The 23,977-nt window shown below is 44.7% G+C and overlaps 2 protein-coding genes across 3 annotated transcripts in view; one reads left to right on the top strand and one right to left on the bottom strand.

Moving 5' to 3' along the window:
* The first annotated feature begins 142 nt into the window (after nt 1–142).
* LOC111849352 (vascular cell adhesion protein 1-like) overlaps nt 143–23,977 on the top strand; it is a 64,250-nt gene continuing 40,415 nt past the window's right edge. The window contains exons 1-3 of one of the 2 annotated variants that reach the window (XM_072704662.1): nt 143–398; nt 543–676; nt 853–902. The gene's annotated coding sequence lies outside the window, so the exon portion shown is untranslated. The remainder of the gene's footprint in view (nt 399–542; nt 677–852; nt 903–23,977) is intronic. The other variant, XM_072704661.1, reaches the window with a different exon arrangement.
* Nucleotides 7,234–23,224, bottom strand: s1pr2 (sphingosine-1-phosphate receptor 2). The gene is made up of 2 exons (XM_023822161.2): nt 21,935–23,224; nt 7,234–10,549 (listed from the first exon to the last, which is right to left on the bottom strand). The coding sequence occupies exon 2, from the start codon at nt 10,427–10,429 to the stop codon at nt 9,332–9,334; it is 1,098 nt and encodes a 365-aa protein (XP_023677929.1). The 5' UTR covers nt 10,430–10,549; nt 21,935–23,224; the 3' UTR covers nt 7,234–9,331.

Genomic DNA, 23,977 nt, shown 5'->3' with positions numbered 1-23,977 from the left:
CTTTAAAAACGATACTGTCATGTTATTTTAGATCCTACCTCTGTCTTTGAGAATGTATCTTTCCGGGTTTAGGCGGTTATCCCTACACTGCGCTCGTGCAGAATGTGGCGCGAAAGTTGAACTCGAAGTACAGTGGCTCGAGCCCTCCAACGACCGTTGTGTTCAAGTCTTTGTCGCGTTGTGCTTTCTATTTTAATTATACCATATCTGTTTATTGGCCATCTGGAGTATTCATGAAGTTAGAACCCATCATATTTAATATCCAATATCTACTAAATAGACGAAAAGATCCAGTACAATGGCAAAGGTACTGGAATGTAACGCAAAAAAATTACACTTCTTTTGAAAAAAGATTACACAGTTGTACCTTTGAGAGAATGTGTCTGTGAATTATATGAGTAAGTAATATCATATTGAATGTGTTTGTTTCACAACAAAAAAATAAAATAGATTTTAAAATTCATGTCTTTGGCACGAGAGCAACGAAATAATGTATGTATAAGAATGTCTTAATAAAATATTTGTCGCCATTCTTAATTCAGGATTCAAGATGATTCCTACACAAATGGGTTGGTGGTACAGTATATGAATTCGGTCCAGCACACTGCACAGATAAGGAGAGCAAGCCAAAAGATAACACTACACCCTCGGCAGAACGTCGATCTCGGGTGCGAAAGTAAGTTCGTAAATATGCTGGCTTTACATGGTTCTCTGTGTCATTTGGGAGAGTTTAGAAGCTTCATGTGTTTCGATATTGCTTAAGATGAAACGCTTTTTTGGAGGTTGGAGGTGAACATAATTTTCCAATGCGCCAGACAACTCACCTGTGGTTTGGTTCTGCACTTTTCCCAGGTTATATGGAATCAGGCAGATATGAAAAGTCCAATAAGGGTCACCAGCAGGTAGGTGATATGTGTGATCTGGGTTTCGAGCCGTGTTTTAAAATGTTGTTATTTTCCTAACAGGACATAGAGGGGTTGGACAATGAAACTGAAACACCTCCATGGTTTTAGGTCACAATAATTTGTTAGTATGGTGTAGGGACTCACATCATCAATTTGTCTTGGGAATGACAGAAAGAAGATCTGCTCTGTGGCCAGAGGGATTCTGAGGCATTCATCTTGCAGAAAAGTGGCCAGGTCACTTTGACGTTGGTGGAGGAACATTTCCTGACTTATTCCTCCAAAACGCCCCAAAGTGGCTCAGTAATATCCAGATCTGGTGACTGTGCAGTGACGTGCCCATCTACAACAAGTAGTGGGCCTACGTAATGCCATGATATTGCAGCCCAAACCATCACTGATTCACCCCTGTGTTGCACTCTGGGTATGCGCAGTCTGGATTGTAAGCCTCTTTGGGGCTTTTCCACACTCCACAGTCTCCCAGATGTGGGTAAGGTAGACTCATAATAGTAAAATCCACGTTTCACAATGTCCACAGCCCAAGATTTGTGTGGCTGGCACCATTGACACTGACGTTTGGCATGAATGCATGCATGAATGACCAAAGGTTTGGCTATAGCAACTGGACCATGAATATTGATCGTGTGGAGCTTGTGACGAACAGTTTTGGTGGAAACAGGAGAGCTGAGGTGTGCATTTAATTCTGCAGTAGGTTGGGCAGCTGTGGTTTTATGTTTTTTGGATACAATCCAGGTTAGTGCCTGGACATCCCTTTCAGACAGCTTCCTCTTTCATCCACAGTTACTCCTCTTGAGTGTGGTCCATCCTTCATGGTAGTATGGCGACATTACCCCGGATTCTGTGGCTTTTGATACTCCCCGAAGACTTGCTGTCTTGGTCACAGACACGCCAACAAGACGCACACCAACACCAATGATCCAATGAACATAAGTCTCCCATTATGTCATTTGGATTGCAATATTTTATGAACAGCTGTGCTATTGCTCTGCTAATTCAACCTTCACACTCTGCTTTTACTGATGGAATGTGCAGTCAGTGAAGATTGGCCACCAGGCTGTGGCTATATCACAGTGAAACCTCAAATCCTGTATTGGCCAGTGTTTCAGTTTTATTGTCCAACCCCTGCATGTAAGCGTGCCTCATCAGTGAAGCCAGTCCCTGTTCATTTTCCCCACCTTGTGCCTTGTACTTTTGGGGTATGACCCAGTGTTTTGGCTATTGAAGATAGATGTATAAACCAAGAATTCATGATGCGTCACGAATCATTAATGATGAACAAACATGAGATCAGTATTTCACTTGTGTTATTCATTACTTGCTCCTTCAGTAGTTCACAAAGGTTTACAGAATTAACAGATATAGTTACAAATATGGTAACTGCTAGAGATAAAACGTGTCCTGATTGATTGATGATGAATTAACATGAGATCAGTATATAACTTAGACTTAGTTTATAGTTAATTAATACATAAGCAATAATATAATACTATATTATTTGTACCCCTTCAACTAATGTGAAACCAAAGTGCAGGTAATACATCTAGTGACTTTAATAGTTTCCTCTTGGCCATTCTTCCTGTTATATCATCAGACATAAAGTGCTGTTTCTTGCCTGGTTTCTTCCCTCTCTGTTTGTTAGTGCAGTTTATTTGCAAACTAACATTGGGTCTTGCATGCGCATCCTATGAGCTAATGTCAAAAAGAGACTCAATTGGTGTGTGTGTAGAGCAGATTTGTAGGCTGCACGTTTTATGCAGACTCACTCTGGCGTCTGCAGAATGTATTTATTACATTTACTCAATGTTCAAAGACAATGGAGTGTGTGACATCTCCAGAGGAGAGCTGACCTGCAAAAAAAGGAGTAGGATGACAATACAGTGGGGACACAGAAGCTTACTGCTCAGCTTCTGTATTGGTTCAAAAACACTCACATCTCAGTCAATGACTGTGTTTGACAGTTTTCTGTGTCTTCTTAACAACTCATCTGAAATGCATTTTTATGAAGTTGCTTGTTCAGAAATCCATTCAATCTAGCTGACTTGGTAAACACAAAATAGTTGTTGGGTCTTACCAAAAGCAAATGCCTTTATTAGTATGAAATGGATTTGTGTGTTAGCAAAGATGGCGTTTTTCAAAAATTTGGTCCAAGAGAAGACTTGAGCTTACCAAGGAACTTTTTGTAATAGGGACCCGCTGTATGAATCCTTGAATAAATTTAGCATAGTAATCGACTTCGTGACTCCTACAGGCCTTTTGAGGCATCTGAAGTTCATTGGTTGATCTGTAGGTGGCAGCATTTTACCTTCAAGCGCCTCATGACAAGGTGTGGACGATAAAGTGAATTGATGAGGGTGTGAACCAGAGAAGGTGGAGCCTCCACTGTTGTTAACTACATTACATTTGGAAAACCTTTATCAGCAGGTCTATACACCTGTTTTTAGGTCACACGTTAAGACCAGCCTTATTTTGGGTTATATGCCTCTTTTGTTCGCCTTGTTGGGTTCTGGAATACATCATAGCATTGTGGTGAAGGACAGGGATGGTGACTGGGAGGTTGCTTATTCAGGTTCCAACAAGTGACATTGTATTGTACCCCGATGGGTGTATCTTCTGAAATGGTATGGTATAAGTAGGTAAAATGTAAGGAGCTCTTGGTAGAAGCCTCACTCATACATCTTAGTAATTTAAAGATGCATGATTTTAAGGAGTTTCAATTTCTTTTTGCATATTTATTATATGCAGATCTTTCTAAAAACCATTGGATGCTAGCTGAAAAAAGACACGAACAGCGTTTCTTTTGAAAGTACTGATCTTTCGTAGGGATGCAGATGGTTTTTTTGGCCTTCAGTAAACAGTCTGTTGCCAGGTACCGCTCTGGCAGGAAGGTTTGTGTCTGCCACTGAGAGACCACCATCCCACCTTATTTCTCTTCACTTTCTTTATCTCACAGGTATCACCCTCTTTATCTTGCCGACATGGGGGGAGGAGGTGGGAGATGACTTAGGGAAAATGATAGCAATTGCTTATGTTAGCAGTTGACCTTTTCAGCTTGTCTATGTCTTAACTTGATATCCTTCTACGTGGGTGGAAATGAATTTGCCTGTTATGCACTGGGGGAGAAAACTCTGCATTCTCAGCCTTACTGCTTTTTGTCACAGCCTTTTCTTCCAACAACTACAGATGTTTTTCTGCCACTTAAACTTTGCATATTTAATATTACATAATTCAAAGATTATAAGCAACTTCATCTGTTTTTCTCTGTGATTGTCCAGCACCTCTTCACATTCTGTTTCACCAGCAAACCCTCTGCTTCTAACCAGACTCCTAGCACTCACTTCTGTTTTGGGTAGATTTTCTCCAGAATGATTAAAAAACTGAAAAAGCAAGTATTTTAATTCAGTCCAGTTTATTTTTATGTAGGGTCTATACCACCGGGGCTAACAACATGCTGCATGTTTCTTGACGGTTGTTCACCTTGATTTGTCTCACCTGCTCCTTATTTGGGTGCGTAGTGTTTTTCCCATTAATTTTGGACGTGGGCCCATTCATGCCAGGGGCTGTTCATTTCCCAGAATTCCCGTGCTGTGTGCGGGCCTTCCCATAATGAGTCAGTGTTGTATCTTAGTAAATATTTGACTGAAAATGCCTCCTCCCAGAATGCTTATCTTATTCAGTTTTATATTGTGTTAAGCTGGTGTTTAACCAAGGATAGCAGTGGATCCTTACAGCTTCATGGCTGGGGGTTCGATTCCTGCACCCAGGTTGGTGCGTGTGGACTTTGCATATGCTTGCGTCAGTTTCCTTTGGGTGCTCTGCTTTTCGGCTGCAAGTTCAAAAACATGAGGTTTAGGTGAATTTGTGAGTGATTGTGTGTTCTATGATGGACTGCCATCTCGTCCAGAGTATTCTCTTGCCTTGTGCCCAGTGCTTCTGGGGATAGGTTCCACCTTATCCTGTTCTGGTGATGAAAGGTGACTGGATGTTCGATATTAAAACTAAATTTCAGAACAGCATGGCTATCATCTATTCAGCCAGGACAGTCAGTGATGGTCAGCCTGTAGCATTCTTCCATGAAAGTCCTGTTGATGTTTTGTACAAGCAGTGTTAGACCTGTATAAAGTGGAACACATGTACACATGCAACAAAGGTCCAGCACAAATAAATAATTTGGAATCATCCAAAAAATAACTAACAGTAACCACCAGGTACTGTCAACCATATGGTTTAACCCAATGAGAAGCAAAAAAGTGACCAATGGGAAGTGGAAACATTTACAAAACATGGTAGTCTTGCCCACTGTGTGTTTCTGTGTGTCACATTTCTCTGAATCTGACTCAACAGGTAGGGTGCACAGGACGTGGAATTAATTACAAATCAGCCATAAAACATGGCATTTGGAAAGCAGAGGTTTCAGTGAATGAAACCAGCAGAAAAACCAGCTAATTAATAAACCACACAGAAAAACATTCTGTGCATCATTCATCTTGATGGTATTGGATTTTTTTCATGTGAAGACCTTATTGGGTTCACTGTAACAAAGAACGAGCTGCTTGCCTTGTATTATTAGTTGAGTGGCTAACAGATCATTCACCCTGATTGGAGAAAGAAGGTAGATCTCTTAGCAAATGACAGATGTGGGCAGTGGTGGCTTAATGGTTAGGGAAGCACACTTATAATTGAAAGATTGCAGGTTCGAATCCCTGACCCTCAAGGCACCACTGAGGTATCCTGAGCAAGGAACCACTCCCAAGCACTGCTCCCCAGGTGCTGAATTAGCTGCCCCCTGCTATGTCACGACGTCACATATGAGTTAAATGCAGAGAACACATTTGTGTGCCGTGGTGTGTCAACAATGACAATTAATCACTAAATTAAAAAAATAATAATGTACTCAAGCACACCACCAACATCTCCACCATCTCAGGCTACAGATTCTGTTTGCCTTGTGTCGGATGCTGAAAGGATGTTGCAACTCTGCTGTAACTGAACCCCACAACCTCAGTACAGTTGTGTGTACATGGACTGCCCAGCATTCTTCTTAGAGCTTTCCAAGATTCCAGCCCCTGGTGACGATCCCAGGCTTTTATTTTACCCCTCCATCCTGGACAAGGCCCAGCTGATCACCATAACCAGTGTGTGGTGGATATGCTGTAACAGGCTACAATATGCTGTTCTGAGTTGGCTGGTCAGATGAAAACAGTTTCAGTCTTTGACTCTGGCTATGCTTTTTAATTTGTTACAATGTAATGTAACTGATACAATGAATCCATTTTTCATTAACATTTATCTGCACAAGATCTAGAAACTGGAGTATCCAGAGGAGTCCCACAGGACTAGACACACATAGCTAGATACAAAAACTAGACACACAACACTAGATGTGTGAGGCCAAAATGCTGTTCTGAGCCACCGTGCTTAATCCAGTTATACTTTCCTAAAATATTTACAACTGTGGTGAAATTGACTGACTTAACTGGATTGACATAGGATTCAAATAAGTGAGCTCATGTCAGCCCTTGAGCACACCCCTGTTTAAGATTGCTGGGGATTGCTTCATCATGTCTAGCCCTTTGCCAGCGATTAGATGAACTCCTGTAACCACAGGATGGCGCTGCAGGATTTCTTCCGTGGCCTTCCATGGCCGAAGCCTGGGAGAAGGCGCAGCACACCCATCCTCAGGTTGCCATAGTGTGATGTCACTTCCTCCCGGCTGCTGGAAAGCTGCAGGGGGAAGGTTCTGGCAAAGCTCCTGGTGGTGCTGCCTCACAGGGTTGATCCAGCCAGCGTTCCCACCCCAGATTCCTGGGCGCATGACGGCAGCCAGACCCCCCAATTCCTTAAGCAGGCCTCTCTGTGGGCTGCCAGAAGCCGCACTCCCTCACACATACGCTCACGCATGTCCCACACTGATGTCCACACCCTGCTTGCCCTCGTGCCCCCCCCCCGCCATCACACTCCCACACACACAGGAGTCTTTTGCAGCAGCTGAGCCCAGCGCCTGGAGTCAAGGCTGTTCTCCACGGACCCGCTATAATTTGCATGCCGCCTTTCGTGTCACAGCCAGTTCTCTGAGGCATGTGTTGCTGCATGTTGTTCCTCCCAAATTGTCCCTCCTACCTCGCCCAGCTGGGATAGAGGGAAAGGGACCCGACTGGCAAACAGTGAGTGTGTCATAACAGCGGGGCCAGGGTGTGTGACGGTGAGAAAAAGGGCAACTGGAGGCAAAGGGGGAGAGCGAGCCTGGGGGGAGACTCACCACTCACTATCGTTGGTATATCTGATGAAATTTTTTATTTAATAAAAAAAGGAATGCATTTCACAAAACTTTATTTGTACCATGTTAGTGTTTGGTTTGTACCGAATGGACACAGGCAGCGTGCTACTTGAAAAAATGCTATTGCACACAAAAACAATCATAACATATATACAGTACATACATGAACGTATACATACATACATACATAGATACAAGTTATTATTTGAATATTTAACATAAAATCATACATTGCTCCACAGGATTAGAGTAGATACCTTGAAGCTCTGCCGTGACAAAGAATAAAATGTAAGTTTATACAAGGACAAGTTCCTTTGCTGAAAACTCAGCAAGAAGGGGTGGGTCTTACGATTACCGGCAAAGTGCTTTTCTTTGTTCTGTATTGGCTGCCTCTTTGATTGACAGATGTTGCTAAGTAACACTATCACCTTGCCCTCCTCCTCCCTCCCCCAAACTTCCACCAGGGACAATAGCAGGGCCCTGATGGAAAAATAGTGACGAAAGTCATTAAGTGATTCCGCCACCGGCTGTTGCAGGAGCAAGTTCTGCGTGGAGTCAGTATGTGTTGGGAGAGGAGCTCGGCCTGTCCTACGTACAAAAAAAAAGAAACGCAGGAAGAAAAACACAGGACTTCCTGCAGCCCTAGTTCCCTATAAGACAAGAATAGATGAGTTCCACCTCGCCTCTCAGGAGCCAGTTCTGCATGGGGGGTTGGGGGAGTGCGGAAAGGCAGAAAGCCAAAAGTTGTCGTTTTTCTAAACCCCCCCCCCCACACACACACACACACACGTGTGGACAGCAGTGGTGCCGACAAGTCTGCTCAGACTTGGTGGGACTATGGTCAATGTGTCTTGATGACCTTCACTAAATCAATTTGGTACGACTTGTGGAAGAAAAAAGCACACACACATACACACACATCTTACGGGAAAGCTGGGTAGTAGTGGTATCGGGAAGGAGTCCCGTTTCATGGCTTTTCCGTGGCTTCATTGATTGTGCGAAACATTATCCGTGTATTTTTTATTCTTACACATTGTTTTTTTTTGATTGATGTAATCAATCGAATTACATTGCAAACTGTACGCCACTTTACCATCCCCTCCTTTCCCTTCTTAAACATTTTTGGCTCTTTCCAGATCTTTTTTTTGTTTTATAGGCTGACTTTTCTTTTCTTCTGACTCTTACGGTTGTTAAATACTGTCATGTGCATAGAGATCTTTTTATTTATTATTTTTGTATTTCTTTTGACACGAATGTGTGCCTGTGCTTGACCAAGATGTGCGAGGCTCTGGTGAGGAAAGAGTTAACTCGCTGCAGTCTCAATGACAGATCAATACTAAGTAATCAATAAGGATCCTCAATTACTCTAATACTGCCAGAGGGTGGAGCCATACCCCACCCCGCCTAACACCCCCCCCATTACTTCATTGTTACATTCGGCTTTGTATTGACATGAAGCCTATCGGCCTTGGTGTCACAAGTTGGTTGTTTCCTGGCCATGGATTATGCTAGTCTCACAGGAAGCAGGTACACAAGAGCGCCTGCTAACCAGCATTCTAGGCAAAGACGTTCATTTTCTGTCAAGATGGCACTTGGGCATCTCCATCTTTGGGTTCTTAAGTCATTCCACCCCGGTGGTGGCATCTCTTATCACCTTGTCTCCTGCTGTCCGCTTGTGCGGCGCGATGGAGTCCAGAGTTACTGTGGATGAGAAGCACCTGCACTTGGCCTGTCATGTACCTCTGGTACTCCAAGCTGAGCTTTCAACTTGATTTTAAAAAAAGGTTTAGATTTACAAAAACCTGGTCGAAATATCAGCATTTATAACAAAAGCCAAATATATTTCAAAATACATTGGTCCCTTGTCACAGTTGAATGTCTCATAGTTCACGATATTCCTCGTGAATTTGATTGTGATCATGCATGGCGATATTTGTGACTAATGTGTGCTGACGTGAGGGATCACTCTGAGTTCAGTTCGGGTGATTACTATACAGAAAGATACACTCTCCCTTCTCCCAAACAAATACAATGCCTACTAGGGTGCGGGAGACAGTTTGAGAGCTTCTTGGGGTGTAGTTTTTGTACCTCCCTTGAGCTATGCATGTCTTTCAATAACCTAACCCCCTTTCTGTTAGACACAGGTGGTACATTCCTGCATGATGGGTGTGGTCTGATTTTCATGCTTGTTGGTGCAGTGCTCCATGGAGCTGGAGCTCTTGAGCGGAACCATGCAGCGCTCAGAGGGACGGCCACTCTGCAGCACCCCCCAGCAGCAAAGCACTCGCAGGAATTCCCGTCGCATGTCCTTGCTGCGCAGTGTATAGATCAGTGGGTTCAGTGCTGAGTTGAGCGTGGCCACGCCGAAGAAGATGGTGGCCTCCGAGAGTACGGGGCACGAGGCCATGCTGCAGGATGTGTCGAGGAGCAGAATTGAGAACGCCGGCAGCCAGCACATGATGAAGACCCCCAGTACGATGGTGACGGTCTTCAGTAAGGCATAGGCAGGTGAGTTGGTGGCTTCCTGGTGGCTGGATCGTACTATCTGGTAGATTCGTACATACAGGATCACAATGGAGAGGAGGATGACGCTGAAGATTACAACCACGAAGCATGTATAGTGCTTAGAGTAGAGTGGCAGCACTGCAGAGCACTGGGACAGGTCGCCGATGCAGTTCCAGCCCAGAATGGGCATGCCGCCCAGCAGAATGGAAGTGACCCAACACGTCCCGATCAGGAGGAACATGCGGCAGGTCTTGTTGGAGCCATATACCTTGACCTTTGTGATGGCGATGTATCGTTCAATGGCAATGGCTAGCAGGCTGAAGACTGAGGCTGCTAGGGCAATGAAGGCCGTGCCCTCGCGAATAAACCACTGGACTGGGAGCAGTCGAAAGGTTTGAGATCCAGACAGGAAGATGTTGGCGATGTAGGCCGCACCGGCTAGCAAGTCAGAGAAGGCCAGGTTCCCGATGAAGAAAAACATGGCTGAGTGAAATTTTTTGTTGCGGAAGACTGCAATGAGCACCAGCAAGTTCTCTAGGATGATGATGCTGCAGATGATCACAAATAGGGTATTCTGAATGTCTAACCCTGGCACCTGCTGCATGCGTTCCCTCAGATTCTCAGGTGAGAGGTTCTTGGCGCTAGTGTAATGGACCTGGATGATGGTATTGTTGTAGTACTGCTGGTACTTGCTCTTCATGGTGACGGTGTTCTGGCAAATAGTCATTTAGGCAGGAGTATAAGGGAGGTGGTCAAACAGCATGACTGGAAAAGCTCATTCTCCCATGGAGTATCAGTTATGGAGTGGGTCGGAGCTGACATATGCCTCAGCAGCCCAGAAGACCACCTAAGGAGAGAGAAAAGGTGTGTGGTCAAGGGCAGGGCCACATTTAAAGGATGCAGAGCAATCAAAAGCTCAACAGCTTACTTAATGTTGTCTGGTTAAAACTGGGAACTTGTACCATAGTTATATTTGCCAAAAATCTGCTTCTGTGCTATACTTCATTTTGAATACAACCCTCTGTAGGAAAAGTGGGGTGAGTTTGAGATGCTTCTCTTTACAAAACCTTCAAAAAACATCCCTTCCATGGATCATTCAGTGTTTATTTTACTTGACTAATAAAATTTTCCATACTCCTTGTGTAATTGAGTAGTCTAAACAAGTACCAATTTATTCTGCACCCAATGGATCAAATAGCTAAATATTAAGAGAGCTACACCACCTACTGCAATCTAATAATTGCATACGTGAATCCTTTAATCAAAACGTGATTGATTCCGTGAAATGACGGCCAGCAATACCGCATAGACCGACAACCTGTGTTTAACACCACTTCACCGGAAATTCTCTGTAGCTGATCGACTTCTGAACAGAAGCAAGTACACAGAGAGCATGCACGCTTCATACATATAGACAAGTTTAGACTGAAACCCGAAACACTCTCTCAAGGTGTGAAGCACCGGCTCTCAGCTGCATTTTGTGGTCTCGTGCTGTAGTGCAGTGTTCATCTCCTACAGCAGTGCAACTCTGCAGCTTGAAGGCAGATTTTAATCAGCTGGTTCACGTTCCCAGAGGTTGCATGTTGCACAACCCTTGTACCTACGAGCCCAAATCTGATGCATCTGGTGATGACTGATATTCCAGTCTTGCAAATAGCATGGCTAGTTTTCACTGCTGAACACCACAGAATCATCATTCCTCTTGACAGTCACCAAGTGTGAATTCCCACCAATCACTAAAAAGATCTCACTCTGCCCAGCCAGCGTGTTTGGGTTTGTCAGCATCCTGACTGATATTTTCTTTAACCTCCTTTGAGGTTACAACCAACCAAAATTTCTTGCATGCAGGGCTTTCGCAGAACATGGGTCCTGTGATTCTCACAGAAAGTTTGTCATCCGTATACTCTCACGGCCTGGCTGCTACGGGTCTCCAAGTAAATGTGGACCTCTACGGTGCTCCGATCCAAATGTTACCCCACTACAGTCACCTCCTTTCACCAAGGAACTGTATCATACTAGACTGGCTTTTAATTTCTCGCAGTTTCTTGCATGTTAATTGTCTTTAAGGACTTTCATACTCTTTCCCAGCCCAGGTATACTATGAAGTGTCTCCATTAGATTTATGTACTTTGATCTGGAATAAAATGAAAATGATTACGCATTTATGGAGTATCAGAGGTCTCGGCTTCGTACAGCACAGTGCAAGGAGGCTGTGAAGCCGTGGGAATTTTTTTTTCTGATCATCTGAGACATGCTGAGTGAGCGCCCCAGCAGACGTGAGCATGCAAATGTTTATGCAGCGGGGCAGTAGACAGCCCGACCTGCCACCAATCTCTGGAGTCTTTGAGGGAACTTTCAATTCCCATATACGTATGAGCCAGACAGCAGCTGGCCCAGTTTTGGTCAGAGGGGCATTCTGGCCTGCGTGGGATCAGACAGCTTCCACGGCGGTTCCCCTGGAGGTTCTGCTGTGCTAGACATCACAGCATTGCTGAGTGAAACATGCCCTGAAACCATTGACTGTGGTTCTAAAAGCCCAGCAGTTGTCTTTGTCTGGGTGTAACCAACAGGATGATGACACTGCCAAAACTGAGTAAATCTCAAACCTGCTACTCAAATAAAATTTTTGTGTATAGTTTTCTGTAAGAAGACTGAGTCTCATTTCATTTAATGACTGTAAATTACTCATATTAAATAATTCATGCAGAAACAGAAGAGACCGTTGACCTTGATTCAAAAGCGTAGATCGCGTCGAGATCTTGGTCAGAAAAGGCTCTGTGAAGCCATGGTTCTGTTATGGGCTTGTGTTAAGCTGCATGTGAGGGAATTAATTATTACTCAGAACAGACCAGCTGTTACAATTCACGTACTGTGTGACGGGATGAACAAACAGAGCACACGGGGAGTTGATGACAAACTTTGCTTGACTGGGCCACCCCGGATGTCTGTTCACGGCAAGTGGAGCCCGATACATATCACCGTTCTGGACTACTGCTCTCAACAAGCAGACCGACGGCGAAAAAAAATACCGGACTCCATGCTCGGGAGCCCGTGTTGGAATACCCAGCCATGTGGAATGTCATCTGGAGATAATGGCCGGAACGTAGGCACACGCGCGCACACATTCACACACACACACTTCCAGACAGACAGACTGACCAGCGTAGTAGTCCAGCTGTTTGAGAGGGGCAGTAGCAAGTATTAAGCTACTTCCTGCTGCCGGAATCGGGAGAACAATAGTCCCTTTCTGCTCTTTACCCTCAACCCAGCCATGTGGGAGTCACCCTCTACAGACAGAACTGCCTTTATCATCCTCAATCCGTCAGGTTAGACCCCCCATTCACCTCTAAGCACTACCCCCAACCTCTGCCTTTCACTGTAATCATCGCTGTCTTGGTTATGTACTGGCTTGTACTGCACTGGTTAATAACCATCACCTGAATTATTGTCCTTGACCTTCTAATGACCTTTACACTGATGACCAAGGTCTTGGAGGGGGGGGGGGGTCAAACAGCATACTGGTCCATGACAAAACCACCAGAATAATGTGTACAGTGCCAGATCGGAAGCAAAAAATGTCAGCGATAACAACTGATTTCACCATTACAACTTGAGGTCAAACTCAACTGAACCCTAACCCTGATCCCTTATCTCTGTGCATGTTCACCAGGCAATGGATCCGCCCAAGGAGGGAAACTCATAACTGCTCACTCTAGCACAGCCCAGATTGGACACAGTGGAAAGACATCTGGATCATATTAAACCAAAGCAGGGCAAGACTTCACAACTTTGTGTTGTTTTTTTTTTTTTTTGCTATTCCAGCTGTATAACATTAACATCATCTGCTCCCATCTATAGCCCTATTCACCACCAGCCATGAGACTTAGACTGCCCCAAGGACTGCGAAGCTACAACCTCAGAGGTTGGGGGCTTGCCTTCTAAACACCATGCAGGAGCTTGCTGCTGGTCTCCTTGGAAACATTGTTGCATGCCATCAAAGAACTCTATGCCATGCCAAACCTGGCGGTCTGGTTTACCTACAATGCTACCCCAACCCCACCTGTCCGGCCGCGTTCCACCTCTGCTGAAACCAAGTGAGCTCATTTCCTGTTTCAGTGGCCCCAGAGACCATCTCCCGATGAGACCAGAGAGCCAGCTCTTATCCCGATAATTTGCAAAAACACATATGCTGAAATCCACTTGCCGTATCACTAATAAGCAAAGGTGCCTCAGACCCATGTTGCGTCAGGGCCATTACTCAAATGAGTATTGCCAGTTCACCCCAGACGGGCACCTTGATGTGCTTTAGTTATGTATTAGCAACCAACAGACAAACATATACATTTCATCTGGCTGAGTGTGACTTGCCAAAGGTGTGATCACGGCCTGTGGAGGTCTTTGGTTGTTTCACTGTTTGAATTTGCACCTTGGTTTACTCAATATCAAAGCATACAGCATCAAATACCAAGAGCATGTCCTTTGGCCTAACAAACGGAGGGTGTTGCAATTGACTGCATCGTGATCAGCTTCCTATCGGTAGGTGAGCAAAGTGCTGCTGTATCTCATCTCACTTTAACGTGACATTTTGCCCGATTCCTAGCCTTTATTTGGACTTAAGAAAATGCTTCTGAAACTAAATCTGACCCAGGAATCACAATGAGATCAGTCCTGTGGCCTGTAACTGACAGAAATGCAGGACAAAAGCCGACACAGACTCTCACGTGTACAGACACCCACATTTAAACGTGCTTATGACCTTTGGCATGTCACCAGCAGATCCATCACAGTGATGAAAAGAGTCAAACCTCACAAGTCTTTGCCCTGGTGTACCCCTTTCAGGTTTGATTTATCACTGATTTTGAAATGGGGTAAAAGAGAAAACCACTGTGGCTGCTGAAACCTCATGACACAGACCACTTCATATGCATGCACAGCATGCCCACACGGTTAGGTGGGCCTCTGCATGCTCAGGCGCATGCATCCCCCAGACCCCTCCCCCCACCTCAGCTTGCTACTTTACTCCATTTTTCTCTTTTGCTTTCCCTTTCACACCTGCCTGCCTCCGTCTGTGTGCCACCTGCGCACCAGCCACTGCTTCAAAAGCCTTCCGGAACAGTCCCAATACCACAGACCCAGACGCCAGACAACGAAAGACCAGAAATTGACAACAAAGGATAAGATTTTTATCTCGTTGCCTCCATATCATTATCTGTCACATCTTCAAGACAACTCGTGATTTTTCTCCCCCTTTTTTCAGTCATGCTCACCGGGTCCACCCCCCAATGTCTGCCTTGCTGTCTGGCTACAAAAGGGCTGGAGCAAGGTATCAGAAATTGCACCCAGTGTCTGACAAGGCTAACGGTAGCTATAGCACACTCAGCATTTTGTTTTTTTCTTAATACCTGTCGAGTGATGTCCCAGCCTGCCGCACCACTCACCGCTCCCACGTCACAGGGAGGTCCAGCATTCGGAAGGCCGAAACAACTGGACTGCATGGGCCCCTTCCATCATGCAGGTGGGAGTAATAAAGCAATGCCCAGTATGCAATGGCTTTCTGTAGTGGGTCTGGCAAGGGGAGGGTTCTGGGTAAATTCCAGGACTCGCCCAGTAGAGCTCAGTTCTTATCAGTGCTGCAGAACTTTACGCAAAAGTACTGGAGTGTAGCATAAAGCTTCTTAGAAGTTATGTTTGCCCGAGGAGGGGAAAAAAACTCCATCTGACACAAAAGCTCATTCCCAGACGTGCAGCTTCACATGACCCCCTATGAGAACCATAGCTCTGCGTTGCCCCAGCCACGCCTGATCCCCAGTGAACCCAGCATCAATATTTCCCCATTATTTTCTATCACAGTTCCAGAAACATGATGCCTACGGCAGGCAACCCTCATATCTAAGCATCGATACCATATTGCAAAAACCCAAAGTTCCCACTGCTAGGGGGAAGTTTGTCTCATTTCCAGCTGGGATGGAGGACATGAACTTTGAAGTTCTATATAGACTTGACATTGGCTTCCTCTCCTTGTTGGTGTCGGCAGGGAAATACCAGAAACAACTTTTCAATCCTCCCCACTGTGGCAAACAAAGATGTAGCCATTGGCTAATTATGACCTCACGGGTCAAAAAGTGTTGGGCATTGGTTAGAAAACAGGTTGCGTCTACACTGTCTTACATTACGAGCAGCATACCGTCAGACTCGTCTGCATCATTTGATGTTTAGATGGAGGCTGAGAAAAGGCGTCTCAGAGTAGTTCTACATTTTCTTCAGACCATTCCTTCAGCAATACCATGTGATAGGGAGCTGTCTTACTGATACAGACTGATAAGACCATAATAATGCTGCAGGCACATACCTCCCCTCTCTTTCTTCTTACCTTTGCCTCTTTCCTCATGCACAAAACATGTCTGGTGCTCTTCCGGTAGTGTCTCAGTTCTATTCATTAACTAATTCAGCCTTCTCGATGCTTTGAGGAGTATTCTGCTGTGTTGAACTGCTGGAAATTTGGCTGGCTAAGTGATGCTGCAGACATTTCACAATTCGTACATCTACACTTTCAAACCACATTTATTATCAGTTTATTCTTCAGGAGTTTCTACTAAAAGCCTCATGGTTTGTGATATCTTAAAGCAGGTCAATTAATAACTGGCGGGTGCATTTGCCAAAGAGTCGAGGGGCACCCCTAAGTTTAGACGTGGCCTAGCTTCACATTTTAAAATAACATGACCCCCGTTTTCAGAGACTTCCTTTTAACTGAGTCACATCCAGTTCCTGCATATTCTTTGTTTTTTTTTAACATACAATAATTAAAATGACTAATTTACAGTTGCTGAACTGAAGCTTAAATATAACTCACATATCTTAACCAGTGAAAGGAACTTGTCTTTAAGTGCTAGAATTGACCCCATTTTTTGTGGCTTGACCGTTAAGAGACAAATTTCTAATCTGTGGTTTCAAATTTTGTCCTTGTATTTTGTTGTTATAGTCATGTAGCCAAGAGGGTATTTTAAAATTTCCAGGAACTTGCTGTTGTTCTTAGTTATGTGAATCCTAATAATACTGCAACTGCATTTTTTTTACTACACACAGTCCTGGGTAACTCACTGAAGTGTCCCCTGAAACAAGTGAAGATAGTAGAGAAATGGGAGAATAGAGAGGAAAGAAGCATGAGAGATCTGAAAGATGAAAAGAAAGTATTTACATGCCTCGACGATATCAACTTTCGAGAACAGCAGCGTTTCAAGGCAGATAAGAGATGGAAGCCTGTGATATCTCCAGCACAGGAAAAGTCCCCTAAGACAAAATTTTGAGGAGGAAAAAGATCATTTCTAGCATGCTAAAATTATGAAGCCACATCTTTATGAAAAACACAAAAACACAAAAGTACACAGAACACCTATGCTGTATTTGAACAGAAGCTTTCTAAACCCAAACTGTTGGCACCCAGCCTGAACCCTCACAATAATGATAGTGATATCTACCAAGGTTGTTACATGGCCTGGGCAGATGCATCACATTGTTAAAGGTGCTTATTAGACCAGAATCAGGTTCTGAACTATGAATATCTATCTATGGATGAGAGGACTACAGAATAAACTTAAAATACCAGAACATAAGATGAAGGTGCGCTGATTAGTTGCTTTACGTTAGGGTTAACAGCAGCTTGACTCAGCAGCAACAGTCAGATACTGTATCTCTTCCCAATACAGAAGTCACGTGGCCCAAGAGGAGAACAGATATATCGTTTTGAAAGGGCCACATCTCTTACTTCCTTGTAATATATATACATACATAAATGTCTTGCACATTCACGAGGAAGTGGAGACTGGATGATGCCCTTTGCTCATAGCACACTTTCAGCTCTCTGGCAGCAGCTGATGTGTCATATGAGTTCCTAGGCTCCCCATGTTGAACCCCAATGGATAATGTTATCTATCATAGCTGAGCTCTTTATGGCCATACAATTCACATACAAATGTACGGTGGCATGTGGGCACCATATAAGCAGCAAGAGACAAAGGGAGGTGATTATCAAGAAGTGCAAAAAGCATAAGATTGTGCCGTATGAAGTGCATGACAAAAGCTGACTGGACTACTTAGATGTTGCGGGTATAAGGACATTGGTAAGGAGAATATTTTTTTTCCTGGCACCTTGAATGAAAACAAAGAAGTGCTGCCGAACAAAGACAAGCTGCCCACAGTACCTAAAGGTGGGGCTGGGTGGGGGGAGGACTGGGGGGGGGGTACACAACAAGCACTTCTGAAGATATAATGGAAATACACTGAGCCTACAGCCATCCCCTCCCTCTGGAAGCTCTCCATGCTAATTATGCATGGGCCCGGAAGTCTGTGCTGTGCTGTTCTGTGCTGGGCGGTATGATGGATACCCCTCCCTGTATTAGCATCAAAGTAGTCTGACACTAACTACATTTACATGCACAGCTTAGCTGAGCTAAGGTTATACCTCGACTATGCCATTTAATTGGATTACTGCTCTTGTCCCAGTATGCATGGGCGAGAATCCAATTATTCACTGAAGTATACCTGACTCCGCTACAATAGATGTATAATTGTTGTAAAAAATATTGGGGTATTTATGAAACAAAAAAGGAGTTCATCATAAATTTCTCACAAACCTGTCTAGGAGTGTTTTAAACAGCAAGGATGAAAATGATTATGACTCTCGGAGAACGCATGCAGCACTAATGCAAAAACAGGTCAACTTTAAGCTGATTTTTAAACATATACTAGATAATCTTGAAAATTGACAAATGTTTTAGCGAGACTTAAACTGCCTGCGCTATAATATTCGTACCAAATTGAAGGTAAAAAAAAAGCCTGACTAGCGATGTAAGAATTGCATGTGCATAACATGTGATGTTGGTATTAATATTGCACATTTTCCAGTCATACTTCAGCCATTTTTCGAATTCAGTACAAAAAAATCCCACCTCGCATTGTAATGTCATTTGGCGCCGGTGCCAGTTTTTACACCAGTGGAAAACCCACATCTTTAAGTACTGTACTTTTGGTACCTTCTTGAAGTACCAAAACTATGGTACCTGGCGCGGTGGAAAGCTCCCTTTAATTTATTGGTGTATTGGACAGGTTTACAGCGCTGTACATTTCTTATGTGCTGTATGTCCTCTGCTATGCTTCAAGCTTCTTCTATATACCAGTCTTCTGTTACTTCCAGGTCAAAGCCCAGTGGGGGACTCTGGAGCATGCACCGAACGCCTAGTCCAGTATGCGTCTGATTGAGCGTATAGATGCAGGAGTACATTGATTCCCAATCGCATTATCTGGGTGTCTTAGCCCGATTTCGAGAAATTCAATTTTGATTTCAGTCAGACTGTGATGTTAAAAGTTTGGTTTTTGTCAGACAAAGACAATAGTTTGATTTTCTTAGTGTTCACGTAAACATACTGACTGAGACGTGATTAAAAATGAACCAGAGGGCATTTATATACAATATGCACCAGCCTGCATTTCCCTAGTTGCCTTACAGGACTTGTTTGATAAAGCCCTCCAGTCAAACTCATTCTGTACAACGGACAGCATGGGGGCTGTGTGTGTGTATGTGCACATGCACGTGCATGTAGGCCTAAGTGTGATTTGGGAAGGAAGCATCCAAGCTGTTTCTGTGTGGGTAAGAAGTGCAGCAGCGTCAGTGTATGTGTGTGTGTGTGTGTGTGTGCATGTTCGCTGTGGAGAGATGTTTACAGCCGGGGCGTTTGACACCTACAGCTGCACAAACAAAGCTGAAGACTGAAGAACAATGCTGGACTTAGGGCCTGGGGAGGCCAGGGGTCTGGGGCTTCTGAATCATTCAACGCTTTTGCCCCACAAGCAGCAGGACCAGAAACCAGAACCACTCTGCCGAGCTGAAAACAAGCTGGGCGGATGGGGCCATGTTTATTGAAAAAAAAAGGCAGGTCATTAAAATAGGACCGCTTTCTTCGCTTCGGGGCACAGCGATATAGCAGGGCTGCTCAATCGCAGGAAGCAGCTGGCTGACAGGTCTTTCTCGCTCTGCTCAATTAATAGCTGCTAAGCAGGCCGGCGACAGGGGCCTGGACGCAGCAGGGCGTGTATACCTGTTCTACAGTCGGGGCGTCAAGGAGTCGTCACAGACGTCTGCGCACGCCGCCCTCCTGGGTTTGACCGTTTGGAAATGGTCATTGTTGTGCCTAAAATGGCCGCTGTCTCTCTGGTACACCAGTGCATTCGACTAAATATTTATAACCTTTTTGGGAATGCTGTAAGGAGGGGGATGGCAATGGTGCGTGTGTGTGTGTGTGTGTGTGTGGTGAGAGTGTGCATTTATTCATGCAGGAAAAGGAGAAGTGTGTGAACCTAAAAAGTTGGAGCAGTGTGTGTGCGCGTGAAAAATGGGAGTGAGTCTTAGTTCAGTGCAAGAGCCCTCTCCAGCCGTGACTGTCTCACTTCAAGCTATGTTGTGACTTGCACAGAGCGCAATTTATTCTGCTCCAAATGACACACCCAAGGAAAGTGTTTTCCAGGAGAAAGGGTGTAATTTGACTCAGGTTTGTGTATAAGGCATTACAGAATTACAGAATCACAGTGCACCTTAAATCTATACAACAGGATAGAAAAAAATACAGCACTTCGTACTACGGTTTGTTGTCTAAACTGACTTTTCATTGCAATTTGCCTTTTCTCTCTGACTCAAGACAGTGTCACAGAAGATAGAAGCTGTGAATAATGTTCTTATCAGGGACAAAGTTTGTAGAGGCGTGTGCTGATTCAGGACCCTAGCTGGCGAGCCCAGGACCACGTCCTGGCCTGGTTCCTGTGATATTTGACTTTGCTGTTCATGATGGCAAATGGATGTGGGTGTGCATGGCTGAGTCGTATGTGACTGCGTAAAGCATGTGAAACCACACATGTGAAACCAGTGTGTGTGTATATGTGTGCGTGCATATTCATAATCACAGCTCAAAGACATCAATACATGTTGTGATAAAACACAAACCACCCCCACCCCTTCCTCACTTGATGTTATTTGATCCTGGAGCTTGTGCACTCAGAGTCATTAATGGCAAATTAGAGCCATCGCCTCCTAAGCATTCAGCGTTCACACTTTGTGAGTTTACTAACGTGTTGAGCATAAAGAGTACACAAGGGAATCCTGCCACCAAAAGGGATGGTTACCTCAGCCTCTTGGCTATGATGACAGGACAGGAAGTTGCAACCGCCTGGCACTGCCCCAGACCTTGAGGAAAAGCCTGGGACATAGCTGACCTACTGTCCTACACCCACCCTAAGCCAGGGACAAGACTGCCCCTGTCCTAAATGTGGGCATGGAATAAGAAAATTATTAATTACAATTTGGGTCGACAGTGAAGGGGGATTCCACGATTTTATTTTAGTTAATGCACAATGGCTTCCTTTGTGTACACACTTAATATCCCCGTCGTATTACTGCGAGTCCTAATCCTAATAACCGGGTGCAATGGGGGCAGCCGCATCTGCGGGGTGCCCCTGCTTTGTCCTCCGCGGCCGCTGGATCGCCGGGGCGCCCTACCAGAAAGAAACGCCGCCGTGTGACGATTTAATGGGAGCTTTTGTCTTTTTACATATCTGCATATTTACAACACAAAGCGACGTGAGCATAAGCGCGGGGGGGGGGCGCTGGTGGACCACGCCGTGGGACATCTCACGCAAGGTTAACTTGGAGCAACGTTGATAACAAAAGCACTGCTATGATAGACGCCCCGCCCCCATCCTAAATCTGTGCAAATTCAAGTACCATTACCCCGAAATCCGATTTTCTTACAGGGCGTCCATAGTGGACATCACATTGTGACAAAGCTGTCAGAATCAAAAGGTACATTTCCCCCCAGTCCCCGAAAACTTGAGTTTCTTTCCCTACTACCGATTACGGCACCAACTCCCCACACTTCATTAGAAGCTGATAAGCAATAATGAAATGATGTCCCTCTTTATCCCAATTCAAACAATTGCTGATATGAGGCTCTAACCCAACCCACCGCGTTAACATTTTTGCTAGACAAAAAAAGCAATCGGTCCTTGCCCGAATACCTAAAGCTCACAATCTATTCTTGACTTTTGCGATAAACTAAGAGCTCCGGCATGAATACGGCGCAGTCGCTAAAACCTTTTAAAAGTACTAGTTGTAAATGACAAAATTGATAACTAATCACGATAAGACAATGGATGTTTATTAGACTGATATCAACGTGCACTCACTTACCGCACATGCGATGTCCCCAAAAAAACAAAAAAGGACCATTGTACGAGAAAACAAAAGCGGCCTTAATTCCAGTTCGTTTTTTAAGATTGCTTTTTTTTGCTAGTTGCCGTTCAGGTCCCCAGTGAATAGACAGCGGCAATGACAATACTTTTCATTAATGAAATGTATTTCTTTCGGGCGGGTGTAAATCGTATTTGTCATCCACACACTTGATGGCTTCAGATCCGAAAGCAAGGGATTAATATTTCCGAGTTACGACCGTCAGCAAAGGCAAAGCGCAGGACTTTTTGAGTGAGTCCCACTTTCCTGGGGCATGGTGTCCGAAGACGGTCTTCTCTCTACGGGACAGCTTGTCCAACTGAGCACCGCAGCACCAGACCGAGGCAAAATGCCCTGCTACGAAGGATGAAGAATGCGCTTTCCATCGGATTGCATGACAGTTTGATCGCCAGCAAAGAAAAGAAAGAAAGTGGAAAAGGCGCCCCCTTTCTTTTGTCCCTGCAAGCCAATGAAAACGCCTTGAACTAAAAATGCAATTTTATTGAAGTATTTTTTATTTATTTCACTCCACCGGGTACAAATTAGGTCCAGATGTTTTTTGTCCCTTTTTTTTCTTCCACCTCCTCACTTCCTCCCTCTATTCGTTCCCTAATGAAACTTCCCCAATTCCCCGGAGACTATCGGCTCTGTTGTCTAGGGTGCACTCTCTCTCTCTCTCTCTCTCTCTATCTTCCCTTCTACTAGAGGAGAAAACAGCTGCTCGCTTTTCTTTCCGCTGCCGACTTTCCTTCAACCAGCCGAAGGCATTCTTACAGAGAAAGTAGCCATTGTGTCAGGCGCACCGGCATATCGATATATTTGCATCTGGGGAGATGTACGGCCAATCTGGCCTTTATGAAGGAGCTCGGTTTGTAAATTGCCTCGTGTTGCGACCGCACCACGTTGTATTTTCCAAGCACCACCTCAAAAGTAAGTTTGCCGGGCTAAATCCCTAAAGCTTGATCGCGATGAGTTGCCGCTCCAGAGAGGTTGAGTTATTCATGATAGGTTTCCACAATTTGGTATAAAACTAAAGCAAGCTCGTAATTACTCTGAATCCTGCTTAAGCTATTTATCGATTCCGGGTAGTGTGCTACTGTCTTATAATATCCCAATCTTAAGTATCATTAATGCATTTGCAGTGCACTTCGAATTGTACGTGCACAATTCAAGGACAAAACAATTATATTGTTATAATTATCAGCACGTATTATTTATTTTTAACAGTTTTCCATATAATCGCCTCCTCCCCCGTTTGTTCCCGCCTAGTAAATTACACGCCTTATCGATCATAATTGGTTCAGAAGCTAATCGCCTAGCTAACGCGGGCGGACTTTGCATAACCAATCGCTTTGAACGAGCAACTTAATTTTAACGAAGAGGCCCCTTGCTCCCACAAAAGCACCCGCTACAAGGAAATTGGTAGCTTCCTTTTTCTAAATCCTTTGTGCACTTCTGGAAAGACAGGCACCATAACAGATGTCAGTGAACACCCCCCACGGCTCTGTTAGATAAGTTCCCCACCACGTGTGATCTGAGCACCATGTCATAGACATGGTTGTGGGTTGTGATAGTCACGCTACCAGTTCACTCACTGCCAGATCAATGCCATTTTATGTAGGGCTGAAGTAGAAATATTTATAGGTGCCGATCTGGAAACAGTGCTGGGTAGTGGAGGGGGGCGGTGGGGTCTCATCCATTTTGTCCATTTGAGCAAGGGGGAGTCAGAATGGGTGATAGGCAGCTTGAAAGTACAGCTGGTGATGGCTGACTACATGGGACAATGGAGAGCCTGATTGTCTCAGTAAAAGCCCTCAGGCTAAAGTGCAGGCTCTGAGGTATGGGGGAGGGGGATTTTCTAGCTTGCGTTTTTATCGCAGCTGGGGGGGGGGGGGGGGCAAGTGCCTTGACCTTACTTCCTGTGGGGGTCACTGACTAACATTCCACTGTCTGTGAGAATGTGCCCTCACATCTGGCAGCTGGAATGGGGCCTTCTGTGGTGTG

Source organism: Paramormyrops kingsleyae, chromosome 22 (assembly GCF_048594095.1).
Source record: "Paramormyrops kingsleyae isolate MSU_618 chromosome 22, PKINGS_0.4, whole genome shotgun sequence".
NCBI lineage: Eukaryota > Metazoa > Chordata > Actinopteri > Osteoglossiformes > Mormyridae > Paramormyrops > Paramormyrops kingsleyae.
Note: the sequence above shows the minus strand (reverse complement) of the source record. Positions and strands in the feature narration are given on the sequence as shown.